General features: G+C 39.1%; 1 protein-coding gene across 1 annotated transcript; it reads right to left on the bottom strand.

Moving 5' to 3' along the window:
• Positions 1–7: 7 nt before the first annotated feature.
• On the bottom strand, positions 8–15812 carry LOC137277994 (pyrroline-5-carboxylate reductase 2-like). Its single transcript, XM_067810022.1, has 6 exons — positions 15588–15812; positions 8367–8431; positions 6641–6820; positions 4172–4384; positions 3269–3361; positions 8–1270 (listed from the first exon to the last, which is right to left on the bottom strand). The coding sequence occupies exons 1-6, from the start codon at positions 15700–15702 to the stop codon at positions 1085–1087; spliced, it is 852 nt and encodes a 283-aa protein (XP_067666123.1). The 5' UTR covers positions 15703–15812; the 3' UTR covers positions 8–1084.
• Positions 15813–16324: the final 512 nt, after the last annotated feature.

Here is a 16324-nt window from a genome sequence, read left to right on the forward strand (position 1 = left end):
AAAAATAGATACATTATATATAGTTGTTATCCTTTTTCTCATCAAGACACATTTTTTATTGAAGAAAAAAATACATACATCAGGCTAAACATTCTGATGGGTCTAAGAGCTGTTACTTTACCCATTTTGCCTTGGTGTGTTCTGTAAGCCATATCCAGTGATTAAGCACTTTCAGATGATTCATGATGCATGGTTTGGTAGGACAGTATTAAAGGTATTATGAATTCAGCCATTACCTTGAACCAATTCCCCAATAAAACATCGTTTGGTTGGAGGGACCATGTAGTCAGCAGCCTACATTCCTTATTCTTGTTGACGAGATAACATTAACTGTCATGCCCAATGTCTTTAGATTTGGTGACAGCCTTTTGGCACCAGTAAATTTTGTTAACCGTGGCCTTATTTTCAAGGCCACAAAGACACTGACCAATTTTCAAAGTCTTTGTTAAAGCAATACCTCATGGACTGTTGTACCCAGTGTCTTCAAATTTAATGACAACCTACATTAGGGGATTACGCAAACACCAGTTGAGTTAGGTGAAATTTGACCCTGTCTTAAGATCACCACAATCACTTAGATCACTTTTTCAAACTTGCATAAATACAATACCTAAAAAAATTGCACCCAATGTCTTCAATATTTCGACAGCCAATGACGGGTGGTCATGCAGACACCAGTCATTTCAAGCATCTATGTGACCAAATAATAAAAAGAAGGAAAGTTTGTTATAAATATTTCATTATTTTATAGTGGGGTGAGACATTGCCAAATTACTGGCTAACATTATTACGTCCATTCTTCATTTTGTCATAACAATTAAACAGGACTGTGCATAAGCATCCCCTGCCATTCAATTACACACTTGTATACAGATGGTTATACAGTCATGCACAGCATTTTAACAGTTCTGAGTACTTCCACCATTTCAGCACAAGACAATAATTGTGATCAGAACACTTAAACAGCTGGTCACCAGTTGTGGACAAGCCATGGCTTGCCTCTTTCATTATTCTGAGACATTTTGATTGTCAGGACCCACTAGTGAAAAACACAATGCATTGCATCAAGACTTAACGTACAATTTCACTTCTTCTGTCCCAGCTCTCTAGCTCGTAGTGTTGCCACTTCCACTGCATCTATCAAAGCCCCTCTAAACCCAGCCTTCTCAAGTTTATGCATAGCAGCAATGGTGGTTCCCCCAGGGGAGCAGACTTCATCTTTCAGTTGTCCAGGATGTTTTCCAGACTCCAGAACCATCTTGGCAGCTCCCTGAAAAGCAAAGACAAATCCGGTCCAATGAAGTTCCAACGGTTTATCACTCTGCAGCCCACAGCCACTGTTTTGGAAGGCTGTAGTAGAATAATGTTAAATCTTGTGGGCTGAAATAGTAGAAGTACAATAACAGGTAAGACTAAGTTTGCTCGAGCTATGTACTGAAATTCAGGTACATTTACATCAGTGTGTTATTGATATATTAGGTTTTTTTTCTATTTATTAACGCCTTAAAAGTGCATGAAAACGATATGGTTTATTTATGTGTTGCATGCTGTAATTCATGAGGTAAGACGTTACATTATTACAGCAATTTAAAAGTAGCTTCCAGCCATATGGCCTAAGAGAGAAATATCAGTTCAAAAAAACTTGGGTAATAAAATCACATGGAAATCAAGGAAACCTCAGGAAGATTTCTTAGAATATAAATTTAACAGCTTCATAAACATTGTTAAAGAAATAGGTATCAATAAAATTTAAAAGCATATTGCACTATTCCAATAAGTCAAAGTATAATTATATTTAACAACGGACACAAATTTATGGTCAATAAAAGTGTGAAGAGTTATCTCCCTTTTGTCAAGTTGCTGCTCAATGCCTGTTTAGAAAAGAAACTAAGCTAAAAAAAATTCCATATTTTCTTGGTAGGATTACAAGAATACAAGACAAAAAAAGAAGACAGAGTCGTCAATATCCCCCCACGACAGCAAAATATCCTTTCTTGCTAAAGAAAAAGTGAACAGGGTTAGAGTTCTGCTCAGGAAAAGAGCTCTACTACCAATTTCATTTTTTAAAAGTCAAAGCTGATGCCATGGAAATGCCAAAAATATTTTATTCAGAATACCCAAACTACCAAAAGGCACCAGTACACCAGCAGATCTAAGTTTGGTGAAGAAATAGTGAATGGCTTTAAAGTTCTGCACAGAAAAGATAAATGTGCAAGGACCGACAGAGGGCATTTCAATACCCACTTTCAGCAACCCATGCTTGCCATAAAAGGCGACTCACCTGAGGCGACTAACGGGATCGGGTGGTCAGGCTCGCTGACTTGGTTGACACATGTCATCGGTTCCCAATTGCGCAGATCGATGCTCATGTTGTTGATCACTGGATTGTCTGGTCCAGACTCGATTATTTACAGCCCGCCGTCATATAGCTGGAATATTGCTGAGTGCGGCGTAAAACTAAACTCACTCACTCACTCAATACCCACTGCAAAACGCGTTGCGGGGGATAAAAATAGGCAGTTTATTAATCCAAACAGACTTGCTTCCTGTGTGTATCCAAATAAAGCATCATATGTAAATTTAAATAAAGTTAATTTACATTGGTAATGCAGATAGAGGAAGTAAATCTTATTCATGCAACAAGTTTCCAAGTTTTGAGGCAAAAGTATTGATCCAAACTGCATCTGAAATAACTTTCCTTTCCAGTGAGTGTGATGGTCCAGTTACTCTGTATGTCACCGGACTCTTTTGACAGCTGCAGGCATGTGTTTGTGACTACATCCTGGAGATTTTTATCATTTATCTTAAGTGCAATTTTCTGTGCCTTTCAGGTGCAAGCTCAAAGTGTAAGCTCTTGCTCTCAGGAGCATTGTTTGTCTGTATGTTGATCTAACCCTGTCAGTGTCTTGATAAGTAGTGCAATTTTTCTGAGACTAATTTGGGCAGGCTGGTAGATTCCTTACATGAGTACAATCTGTGAAGCCTATTTCTTGTGTCCCTGCTGTGATATTGCTGGAATATTGCTAAAAGTGGTGTAAAACTAAACACACACTCTGAGACTGTTGAATGTTGGAATGAATTCCGACTGTAACAACAGTCTAACCAACTACAGAATACTGGGAGGCAACTGTTTCTGTCACCAATGTCATGTATGTTTTGTATGTCACTGTAAAATATGAAACTATCATTTCTCTGCAAATTACACTTGCATTAAATTATAATCAAACTATGGTCATGTTGCTATGTCAGGTCAAGTATACTCTCTCACCAACATGGTCTGAGCTGCAAGTTTCATGGCCAGGTCTCTAGGTAGCCCCATTTTCACACCTCCATCTGATAGGGCCTCAATTGCTGCAAATGCCTGCAAATGTCAAGATATGCTATTACTGGTAACAAGGGCAGTGGGGTAGACTAGTGGTTAAAGCGTTTGCTCGTCACACCGAAGACCCATGTTCGTTTTCCCACATGGGTAAAATGTGTGAGGCCCCTTTCTGGTGTCCTTTGCCATGACATTGCTGGAATATTGACAAGAGTATGTGTAATTACTGATTATAAAGATGGAAAGACTTCCATTCATATTCCCTCTTCTGATAACAGATAAAAAGCCTCACCATAATCATTTAAATGTGTTTACCTCACTTCAGTTAGTTAATATAAAATGAGTTTTCACTGCGTCATTTTTTTAAGTGGACCAGCAGAAAACAGCTTGGACCAGTAAGATTTTATGCCAACTGGACCGTAGACCTGTCTGAAAATATGGTTAATTTCTATCACTGCTATACTGGCTCTTAAAACATGACAGAACCTAACTTCAAAGAATGCAGAATACATCCTTAACCAAATTAGGCGTATTAAGTACAGTACCTCAAATTTCCTATCCCTAAGCTAAAAGGCAACAAGTTCATTTTAGCAAAAATGATAATACCCATTTCTGCTGAAAATAACCATTTCTTATACCAGCCATAACTTTCTACACCAGTTGATAGAAAATTGAACGGCAACCCCAGTGAGCTTGGACATTTGCACCTTAAGAATTCAGGACTTACTTCATATAGGGATTTTTCAGTGCAGAAAATGTTGAGTATAAGGGAAAATTAATGGTGTTGATTGACCATGAGACTGACTAATGCATACCACCTCCACCCTCTGTTAATAAGCTCCCTCCACTTACATATGCTGGTCCGCTGCCACTGACTCCTGTTACAACATCAAGCAGCATCTCCTGGCTCTCCTCACACAGCCCAACACTGTTCATCAGCGCTGTCACCAGTGATGTGTCCCCTTCCTCCACCGCTGACCCTCGTGACACCACTGCTGCACCAGCCCTCACCAAAGCTGGTGTGTTCGGCATCACACGTAGCACTCTGGTTCCTTTTGGCAGATTCTGAAATTGGAAAGATATTAATCACCACTGAGCTTACTCCACTTGGTAAATCAGCTGACTTTTCACAAATTCAATAAAATTGCCAAAGCAACCCATATCCAACATTGTAAACCTTCCCATCATTGTCCCTATTGAAGATACCATCCACTTCCCCTGCAACTGCATCACCAAGATAAGCACCAGCCTCTCCACAGATTCCATCATCACCATAACCTCTACCCACACATCACAACTTCTTACCTCACCTACGGAAATGACAACTACCGGTATGAACAGAACCATGTCCTGCTCATGGACTTCCCCTACCCAGTCATCCCTAGTCCTCATGGAAATCTAAATTATGATGTGGTATAGTGGTCAGAGCATCTGCCCAGAGGGTCCAAACCCCAGCACAATCATACCAAAAATTGCTAAAACATGGTACTTGTTGTTTCTTGCCTGGTGCTTTGCATTAATTGGTGAAACAAGGACTTGCCACTCTGATTCAGCATAATGTGTCTTGATTGGATAGAAATTCAGCCATGGGAGGTAATAAAATTATCAGGCTGAGACGTTGATGCAGCCAGAGTAAGGTGGAGATTTATCAGAATGTATACCCTGGAGGTATCGAGGATGTGCTAGTACAAGCAGCGATACATACACATACATGCACATCATCATATGAGCCAAATATTCTGAAACGCATTGTGTAACCCCATTTCACCTCCCCTCACCTAAATCACATTCTTGGAAAAGCAAGCCCTCAGCACCTCTTCTATCAAACCTATCTGCTGGTATAGGCACGTTGATAGACTAATATTTTGTCTCTGAGTATATAATTTTTATTGTAGCATATAAGTGTCAAGTTTAGCAAAGAAACAGGCAAAAATGGTTCAATTTCTAGTAACAAGATGAAAACAAATGTCAACAGAAAACCAACCCACTTGAACCAATCATACATTTCAAATCGAATCACCTTTTGAGAATGAAAACTGGCATAACATCCAATCTCACAAAAGCAGCCATCAACCTCTCCTCTACCACCTCTCTACAGAAATCCAGCACCTTCGCAAGGTTTTAATCCAGTTAAATTACTACATCATCAGTACCACCCTCCACCGAGCAAGTAAACTGACCAACAAATCCTAAAACAAGCACCAGCCCATATCCTCTCCCCTTCATAGGAAAGACCTCCCACCATGTAAGCAGCAGCTGTAGCCCCATAAACCCTCCAAAAAGACAATGGCAGGGAGACTTAAAATCATGTTTTTGTTAAATCCTCCCCTCTGTGTGTGTGTGTGTGTGTGTGTGTGTGTGTGTGTGTGTGTGTGTGTGTGTGTGAGAGAGAGAGAGAGAGAGAGAGTTCTGTACTCTCCTTCACTCTTGCTTGACAAGGATCTAACAATCTATTACAAAACATATCATAATATAATAATGAAGTTATAATATTAGAATTTATGGATGTCAAGTTCTTGTATTCCTGATTATAAAGAAGCTGATATCCATAAATTCCCACATTTTATGTTTATCACTTATAAATGCCATTCAAACACTTTATAAAGAAGGTATCCCCCAGGAAGTGTCCTACCTTTCTTACTTTTCAGTGCAAATGACACATATCAGACACCAACTTGTTCTAACACGGAGTTTCATCTCGAGGTGTTAAAGAACTACTGTGCCTTATGACAAAGAATAGAATTGTGTCAGAACAATGTATGGAGGGACAAGGATCATAATTGTGTTTTAGCCCGAGGTATAGCAGAAATCAATTGGTTCTGTAATAGATTCAATGTGATGACATTCTGGGTATGAACTAGTTTGGTAAAGTCAAACTCACTCAACACTCACCTGCTCTATGGTCCTCAGTGGAGTTCCTAGTTTAGAATTTCCACAATCACAAACTATTGAGTGTTTGAACAGTTTTTAGAAATAACAAACATATAGGCAAGAATTAATGGATGTCAACTCCTATATTTTGATGGACATGCATTTTGGAGTATATTCTTACTCCTGCATCAAATGAATGACAAAGGAGTAAGAATGTACTTAGAATTGTTGAGTCCATCAGTTCTCCAAACAAAGAAGTTGACATCCACAAATTCTTAACTTTAGCAAACTATTCTATCATGAATGAGCATTGTGTCATGAGGCATGTTGAGCATGTGATCATGCCCAGACAGTATCAATCATGGCTTACAGCACCAATCACTGGATTGTCTGGTCCAGAACTATGACAGTTAGTATATCATCCAGGGGTAAGGTAAGCAATAAACAAACCTGCTCTATTGTAGATATTGAGATTCCACTTGCTATGGACATGAACAGATTGTTCTGGGACACAACAGGTGAGACTTCTTTCAAAACGGGTTCCACGACTTGCGGCTTGACAGCGATGACAACCAAACTGCTATGACTGACAATCTCCTTGTTGTCTCTGGTAACAGACACGCCAAGCTCCTGTGACATAGAAACTGGTATTAGTAATTACTACACTTATATAAAAAAAAATACAAATTAATGCTGAAAAAATTAATGTTGGCACCAGCTCGTGCACAGATCTTTCATCTGTGAGGCAGTGTAAGTTTCTCATACTTTCTATTCTAATGTAACATGCACTGATACTTCCACCTAAATTTGCTCAGCAGATGCCCAGTAAGGTACTGCAGAGCTGCAGACCTTGAGCAATCCAGGACCCTGTGATTGGTTGTGATGCCAGTTCACACAATTGCATGTTTGCCAGGATCATACCTATGGCCAACATATCAGATTTTCACAGTCTAAGTAAACTTACGATCGTATCCTCAGTACTTTTCGTTACACTCCACCACTGAGTCTAACAAAACCTTATGGGAGGTCGCGTCAGGTAACCTTTGAGACTGACCAATCAGAACACAGCTTACCAAATCGCATAAGCGCACATTCACACATCCCTTATGAACTTTTCATCTTGAAAAGGTTCGTACCCGAACGATTCCAAATGCTATTTAGTGTGCGATCGCTTCCGGGTGATGCACATGGCATACGTACAGCCACGACAACAGTGAGAAAACAGTCACTGAAAATAGTGTTTTTGACATTATTCATGGATGTTATCTTGTGGAAATATTAGCTAATGGTAACCATGTCATCAGAAACCCTAAAGCGTATATACTGCAGGTCAAAAAACTGTGTTATATGCTAATTTTAGTTTGGGGAGAGATCTGTGTCGGTGACCTGAATATTTAGAAAGTACCTCTGATCCATAAATAGTAGCCATTGTCTGATTGGTTAAATCTATTTAACCGTCTCGCATTTGATTGGACTGTCATTGGTTGCTCATAGGTTACCTGACGCGACCTTCTACTAGGTTTTGTTAGACTCAGTGGTGGAGTGTAATGACATACACTGAGATGAAGTTTACTTAGACTGAGATTTTCATTTCTTTTTCACAACAATCTCACACATGGTGAATACTGCTCAAAGTGTTGCTAAAAGCACTTACTCTCACTCACTACCTATTGAAAAAAAAATGTAAAGCTGTGATTTGACTACGAGAGCCAGTGAAGCCAGCTCGTGTACCCCAACAACAGTGGCCATGATACTCTACAGGCCTGTGAAAATCCTGGGTCAAATTGGTTTTCATCAACTCATGCTTGTCGTAAGAGGCCTCTAAGAGGATCAGAGGGGGAGGCTCACTGACTTGGCTGACATGTCATTGTGCCACAAATGTTTCGATTAATGCTCATGATGTCGATCAGTGGATTGACTTGCATACTTACAGACCACTTCCCCCTAGCTTGAATATTCCTGAATGTGGTGTTAGACAGCAAACCAAGCAAAATAACACTCTATCTGCAACTTTCTGATCCAGACCTAACGTCTTCAGAATCACGACGGACAAGGTTTTGAAGCAACGGCACATGATCATGAGTTCTATTTCTGATGTGGGTGCAATGAATAATACCCAGTCTTGCTGTCGCCTTACATATGATACTAGCAGTGGTTCAAACTTCATCTCTCTCACCTTTATACGGTTGAGAGACTTCGGATCAGGGTCACTGGCTCTGATATTGGCAGCTCGAACCAACCCTGCAATGAAAGAGTCTCAAACTTTAGTTTCTAATACATGATTCCAAGTGGCACTGTATTTTAACAAATGTCCAGATTAATGATATCCTCCTTGAAAAGAGTGTATTATGTTATAGGGGCAGCATGGCTCAAAATCACCATCACAGACAGGAATCACAAAGAACAACTTTCCAAATCAACATGATCAAAGCAAAGCTCACAAAATCCAAGCCCTGCGACAAGTATGGATACATGAACTTCAGGATTCATGAAACAAGAAAATGGCAACTTGCCAATCAAAATCCAACTTCCATTTGCATGAGTGAGTGAGTGAGTAAGTTTAGTTTTACGCAGCACTCGGCAATATTCCAGCTATATGGCGGCAGTCTGTAAATAATCAAGTCTGGACCAGACAATCCAGTGATCAACAACATGAGGATCGATCTGCACAATTGGGAACCGATGACATGTGTCAACCAAGTCAGCGAGCCTGACCACCCAATCCCATTAGTCGCCTCTTACAAGCATAGTCACCTTTTGTGGCAAGCATGGGTTGCTGAAGGCCTATTCTACCCAGGGACCTTCACGAGTCCCATATGCATGAAGATCATACCAACTTTGAGGACCTGTACCCTGCAGGACCTAGACTAAAGCTTATACTCTGAATATTATATATAGTGAGTGAGAGAATTTAGTTTTATGCCACACACAGCAATATTCCAGCTATATGGCAGCAGTCCGTAAATAATGCAATCTGGACATGACAATCCAGTGATCAACAGCATGAGCATCGATCTGCACAATAGGTAACCGATGACGTGTCAACCAAGCCAGCAAGCCTGACCACCCAATCTCGTTAGTTACCTTTTACGATAAGGATAGTCGCCTTTTATGGCAAGCATGGGTTGCTGAAGGCCCATTCTACCCCTGACCTTCACGGGTCCTGAATATATATAAGTTTGACAGTACCAAAGAACCCCAATTACATTTAAAAGACATCCCAAAGAGATCAGAGATCCTGAACCTGAGGAAATCTAGACTTGCTTCATTTAAGGCTTTAACATTGCAGTGAGGGTAAATAATGAAATCTGTAGGGAAAATAATGTGGTTCAGGGTCTGTGAAATCCTTTGCTAGGTGATTGGAAGCCAGTTTGGTGGGTGAGAGGGGAGGATGAGGCTTCCTGAAGTGGCAGAAACTGAAGCGAAGTTGACCATTTGAATCCTTGTGTTCTAGAGCGAGTATTAGAGGCTGTCTCTTGCTGTATGCAATATTCCAGCAATACCATTATAGGGGCCCTCAGAAATGACCCACTTCCACTGTACCTATGTAGGAACCTCGACTCAAGTCTTTAGCATGACCCTCACGTACACAAGCAGAAACAACTACATGAAACTTCATTATGACTTCATTGTTCCGGTGGTGTCTGGGCTGATGAAGTACATCATACTGGGATGGTATATCATCCTGATAAAATTTACTTACAAATCATGAATTCAAAGTCAAAACATATATACATGTATAATGAATGAAACACTCAACAACCAAATGAAAAAAATCTTCTTTTCACTTCAACAGAAATTGTTCAGTAAGGCATAAATACATATCATTTAAAAATGTAAGGGATATTCCATTTTGCAAGCATACCACTAGCTAATGCTAATGCATATCCGGACAAGTATTATACATCTGCGCAGATGAAACATTTCCAAAGGAATGGAATAAATTGTGGCATCTCCCCTTAATTTCTCTTCATCATCTCCTTCCTCCTTGGCTTCATCATTTGCATTTTATTTTATCAAACTTGTAAATCCAATATCCCCTTTTTTTTAATGGTATACACATCAAATGGAACTACACAACTAAGTACTACATACCATATATCAGTCTGTTAACAGTCTATAACAAAATGTATACCACACATCACAGAATTTAATTGGCATGTTTATGTGTACCTGGCCAACATGATGTCACATGTTGTCCAGCTGGAGGAGGTTCTAGACATTAATTGTGTGTAAGGAGAACGTGTAGACAGACAATCAATATTTCCTGAAAGCCACCATTGTACACCATGTGCTCAACAGACTGTCAAAGGTTTCATCATCCAAGCGTCACGCAGCTGTCTGACCTTGAAAATGTCAAATTCCTTTTCAGAATCTTGTTATGATGCAATCTGTTTGGTGTGAATAACTGTGAATAATAAAATATAATGAAAAGGAGCCCTGAGACTTTCTTCATTTTCAGAAGCAATGGAAATCTTGACTTACCACATTTTCTAGACTTGCACAGGCTTTTTTTGGGGTAGGTGGGTGCGGTATGATTGCTTCAGGGTTTATGTTAGACTATTTTGAAATCTAAATCAACAATGGTGCAGAATAATCATAACAGAATACCAGTGCCTACACAGCATTCTTCATTACCACATGTCTACATTACAGCAGCCTTCAGTTATACTACAGCTACACATTATAACAGCCTTCAGTTATACTGCAGATCTACATTATAGCAGCCTTCAGTTATACTACAGCTCTACATCATAGCAACCTTCAGTTATACTACAGTTTTACATTATAGCAGCCTTCAGTTATACTACAGCTCTACATCATAGCAGCCTTCAGTTATACTGCAGATCTACATTATAGCAGCCTTCAGCTATACTACAGCTACACATCATAGCAGCCTTCAGTTATACTGCAGATCTACATTATAGCAGCCTTCACTTATACAACAGCTACACATTATAGCAGCCTTCAGTTATACTACAGCTACACATTATAGCAGCCTTCAGGCATACTACAGATCTACATTATAGCAGCCTTCAGGCATACTACAGATCTAGATTAAAGCAGCCTTCAGGCATACTACGGCTCTACATTATAGCAGCCTTCAGGCATACTACAGCAATACATTATAGCACCCTTCAGTTATACTACAGCTACGCATTATAGCAGCCTTCAGTTATACTACAGCAATACATTATAGCAGCCTTCAGTTATACTACAGCTATACATTATAACAGCCTTCAGTTATACTACAGCAATACATTATAGCAGCCTTCAGTTATACTACAGCTACACATTATAACAGCCTTCAGTTATACTACAGCAATACATTATAGCAGCCTTCAGTTATACTACAGCTATACATTCTAGCACCCTTCAGTTATACTACAGCAATACATTATAGCAGTCTTCAGTTATACTAAAGCAATACATTATAGCAGCCTTCAGTTATACTACAGCAATACATTATAGCAGCCTTCAGTTATACTATAGCTCTACATTATAGCTGCCTTCAGTTATAGAATGATACACCAAAAGTAAATTCAAAGGACCTACTTGCACCCCATCACCGTTGAATACATTTTCCCCCTTTTTGAATATTACTGAATGCAACATCAAACTAAACTCACTCAACTTGAAATTCAGATTTTGGAAATACCAATTAATCAGAAAAGTATTTACGTGCAACAAATAGAAATACGTATCATATGGGACTAACTGACAGGCTGGAAGAAATTTACAAGCAAAGATCTGTGATAAAAAAAACAAACTTATTCTCAGCAATAAGACATTCCACATGAATATTTACAAACTCTGAAACAATGGAGGTTTTAAGAATGTATGAAGGACTGGAAGTGCTGATTGTTTTAAAACTAGGTCAGTAAACACTGTTGAATTCAAAGATTTTACTCATCAAATTTAAAAATAATATTGTAAAAGTCTGGGAACATTTTTTTGTATGATATTAATATGGCCACATCTTGTTATCTTCTTCAGATCTTCCATTTCAGTGTTTAGATTTGGTCAGATCCATTATGATCACAGACAAGTTTATAAAACATGCACTACATGCATATTTCAATCTTGTGAGCATGTTGAGAGGAACAGCAAGGAACAGCAAAAACCTGCAACATAACAACTCCCTAAATCAAACTATTGTCAACCAACATGCGGCTAGAATAGGTCTTAAGCAACCTGTGCTTGTGACAAAAAGCGACTAAGCTTGTCATAAGAGGCGACTAACAGGATCAGGTGGTCAGGCTCGCTGACTTGGTTGACACATCATTGGTTCCCAAATGCAAAGATCAAAGCGCAAGCTGTTGATCACTGAATCATCTGGTCCAGACTCGATTATTTACATTCCGTCACCATATAGCTGGAATATCGCTCACTGTGTCATAAAACTAACTCTCTCACTATTGTCAATTGTAGCATATTAAATACTATTGTTTGAATATCGGCTTATCTTGCAATGTCAATTAAGGGAAGGCAAAATAATTTAAGTCAATATGTTTCAGTTTTGAGACAAAAGGGTGTGATCCTTGTATAATAATTTAAATTAGTACATGTACTTTAATCCGCTATTTACAAATGAAAGAATTGTATTCTTTGGCACACAATTAAATTGAAATTAGGTCTGATGAAAACTGAAAAGAAATCGGAAATATGTACCCGCTCTCCCAAGATTATCATGCAGCGATAATGGTATCTAGTGTTTATGACATATCACCACGGATACATTCTGGCAACAGATGACAAATGTGAAGAAGGTTATATTCACCAATAAAACACGATATGACTAGCATCCACAGAACATCCACAACATAATGCAGTTCGTATAACCAGAAGCTAACAAATCAACATTTGACACTGCTGTGTGAATGTATAAACAATGCAATCAAGGCTAATGAATGAACTACACTGAATCAAGCATGGTAAGTTTGACATTTTTAACTAAAATATGTTTCTGTAGTTATTGCAGTGTGTATGTCATTTGTGTGTAAGTTTGTGTGTGATTCTTTGTTCTGTGGCGGGAGGGTGAATAGACCAGTAACATGCGGCTGTGGTTTAACATGAATACTACTCGGTGTGTGTTTCTGTGTTTCTTGATCTGTGTGTGTGTTGCACTCTCTTTCTGTGTTTCTGTGTGCTTCCTCGATCTGTGTGTGTGTTGCTGTGTGTGTGAATGTGTTTCTGGACACCTGTGTCCATCCTCAATATCTCCTGGGTATATATTCCTATGAGTCTCCACTATACCTTGGATGCATCTATGGCGCAGCCCAAAAAACTTATTACCTCCCTTGGCAGATTTTTTATCCAGTCAGGTGTCTATGCTGGGAAACTGAGCGAATCAATCACTGCTCATTTTTGCTTTTTAAATTATCTAACTGATTAATCTTGGCAACACAAAACATGCATAGGTTCTTTGAAAGACATAGGAGTTCATGTGTGTATTTAAGATATGTTTCGGACCTATCAGTTCATCACTATAATTTCCCCAAAACCTGAGTCGCACTGCGAACAAAAGTTTGCTGCAGCGACCGCTATCTTTGTAGACGCTGGCAATCTTGGCTGTAACAGTGGCTTAGCTGATTGGCTACTGTGAGAATGCAGTGCCAGGAAAGGGAGGTAATAAGTTTATCGAGCCAAGCTGTAGATGCATCAAGGGTATAGTGGAGACTTATCGGAACGTATACCCTGGAGATATCGAGGATGACCTGTGAGATATCATGCTGCAGTTTAGCATGAATACCCCATTCACACATAGAATAAACCACAAGTCTTTGTTTTATTATGTTCCCGTCAAACACCAGGCAGGGTATCAACAAGTACATCTTCATACACCACATAGATGGGGTCAAGCCATGAAGCAGGCTGACAGCCATATTTCCAGGAGACCAGAAGTTTCTGGGTTATCTGGATGTCAACAAAGTCTCTCAGCATATGCACACACAAATCTGTTACATTGGCTGAACTTTGAAACCTGTTGTGTCTCATGAACTAGTTCCTGCTTAAATGAACAAAAGACCTACGAACAATTCTCTTTTCAAATTGTTTTTTTTTTCAGCAATATGGATGTGTGTGGTGTGTGGTGTGTGGGTGGGTGGTGTGTGGGTGAGTGAGAGAGAGAAAGAGAGAGAGGGAGAGAAAATGTGTCTAAGTGTGATTTTGCAGTTTTAACATGAATATCTGTATCAGACAAAACATACAAACTGCATTAGTCCTTGTTTCACCCTACAATGCTTAGCAGAAAGTAGCAAATTTTAAGGCATTGGTATGATCTACCAGGGATCTAGCATCTGCCTTCTGGGCAAACACTCTATCAACTGGACCACAGTGGGTGAGTGATTTTAGTTTGTAGGCTGTTTTTAGCAAACATTCCAGCAATATCACAGTGGTGGACATCAGAAATGGGCTTCACACATTGTATCCATGGGGGAAAATGAACCTGGGTCTTCAAGTGAACGCTTTAACCAGTGGGCCATTCTACCCACCCACTGGATCACAGAAACAGTCCAAATAACATACATAACTCATAGTATGAATATACAAGAAGGCCAAATGAGTTTCCACAACCTTAATTCTTATAAGCATCTGTATGTGACACAAGCAGAAAGAAACCCTTGAATGGCATTTTGAAGTGATTCACATGAACTTCATGATGAAGGGGTAACATGATGTCACCAATTGTATTATCAACACATTTTGGGGTATATCCTTACACAATGGTGAATGATTAGACAGTAAAGATAAAAGGGTAAATATGTGTTCCCCATAATGCAGAAATTCACCCTTTCTACTGAGATAATAAACAAGAAGATGGAATTAGAGTGTGATTTTATTCACAATGACCATACAAAAAGGTTGTGCCTGGATAGTGTTTTGACCAGACGTGCTTTTGAAATCTTTGTTTGGAAACATTTTTTATGTAAATGTTTATGCTGCTTTTCTCCACCATATACTGGTTTGGAGCAAGCAATAGCTATGGTTTAGACACAAGGATTTTAAACGTGTCACTATAAGGGTCAATATAGAAACAGAATACTTATATTCTGAAGAAAACCTATGTTTTAACCATGTGTGTAGCTTCTCTTCATTACCTTGACATGATGACAAGTTCTTATACTTAAATAAATAAGGTGTTGTTATTAGAACTGCTTTTTTTTATCTTGGAGGAGGTGGTAAAACTTGACATGGGGCGAATAAGAACCGTGTATGTAAGATCATTTCAAATGATCTGAACTTGAACATAGAATAAATAGGATTAATAATAAAGTACGTATAGTTCCTCAGTTATTATTAATTCGGAATTTTAAACCACATGTGCCATTTGAAAGTAACTACATAGACATACGTTATTGTCACACGTGTTACGTTATTCCGAGTCGGGGCCTACCTGAAGAGATAAAGCCGCTGGCCAGGGCCTGCGCCATCCGCCCCGCCCCAATGAAGCCCACCATTATGTCTCCCGGAACATTACCCACAGACTTCACTTCATCAACACAAGCCATGATAAGAAATCTCAAAACTTATAAACCCACGAGGTATTAATCAATAAATCACCAAGTGATTGCTATTCGTCGCCCAACATGTGTAAGGGGTTCCAAACGGGAATCTTTGCGCAGGTGCTAACATTTATGAATTTGATTGGCTGATTCCAGCCAACCGATCCGCCCACTTGTATTATAAGCATTGGTTTTTACCTCGGCGAGACATTTGAGAATTTCATGTTGTACAGGAGTAAACTGTCCTTGTTTACAAAACTGAGCTAGGATCAGATGGGTGAGTGACCGGTTAACTTTTACAAGGTCAGGTCTGATAACGAGTTCTCAACATGCCAGATATAACACTTCCGAAAAGGGAATCTTCCCTTGTGCTTTCTGATAGCAAATGTAGCGACACGAGTTAATAACGGTGTTTAATTAACATTTATCGACGTGTGTTGATATATAATGTTAAGATACATGCGATTCTTTTTAATCAAAATATTTTACTGTTTATTTTACAAGTTTAATATGCGTACATCATGAAACAACTTGATGCCAGGTTACATAAATAAAATTAAAATATAACCTATACTGGAACCTAAATCTACTTTTTAGTACATGTTAAACAATGTATATAAGCCTCTTT

This window comes from Haliotis asinina, chromosome 3 (assembly GCF_037392515.1).
Source record: "Haliotis asinina isolate JCU_RB_2024 chromosome 3, JCU_Hal_asi_v2, whole genome shotgun sequence".
Taxonomy (NCBI): domain Eukaryota; kingdom Metazoa; phylum Mollusca; class Gastropoda; order Lepetellida; family Haliotidae; genus Haliotis; species Haliotis asinina.

Coding starts and splice junctions, on each gene's coding strand:
- LOC137277994 (XM_067810022.1), bottom strand. CDS start 15,702: ATGGCTTGTGTTGATGAAGTGAAGTCTGTGGGTAATGTTCCGGGAGAC. Junction 8,432..15,587: donor CAGCGGCTTTATCTCTTCAG/GTAGGCCCCGAC, acceptor CTTTCATTGCAG/GGTTGGTTCGAGCTGCCAAT. Junction 6,821..8,366: donor AGTCTCTCAACCGTATAAAG/GTGAGAGAGATG, acceptor TCTATGTCACAG/GAGCTTGGCGTGTCTGTTAC.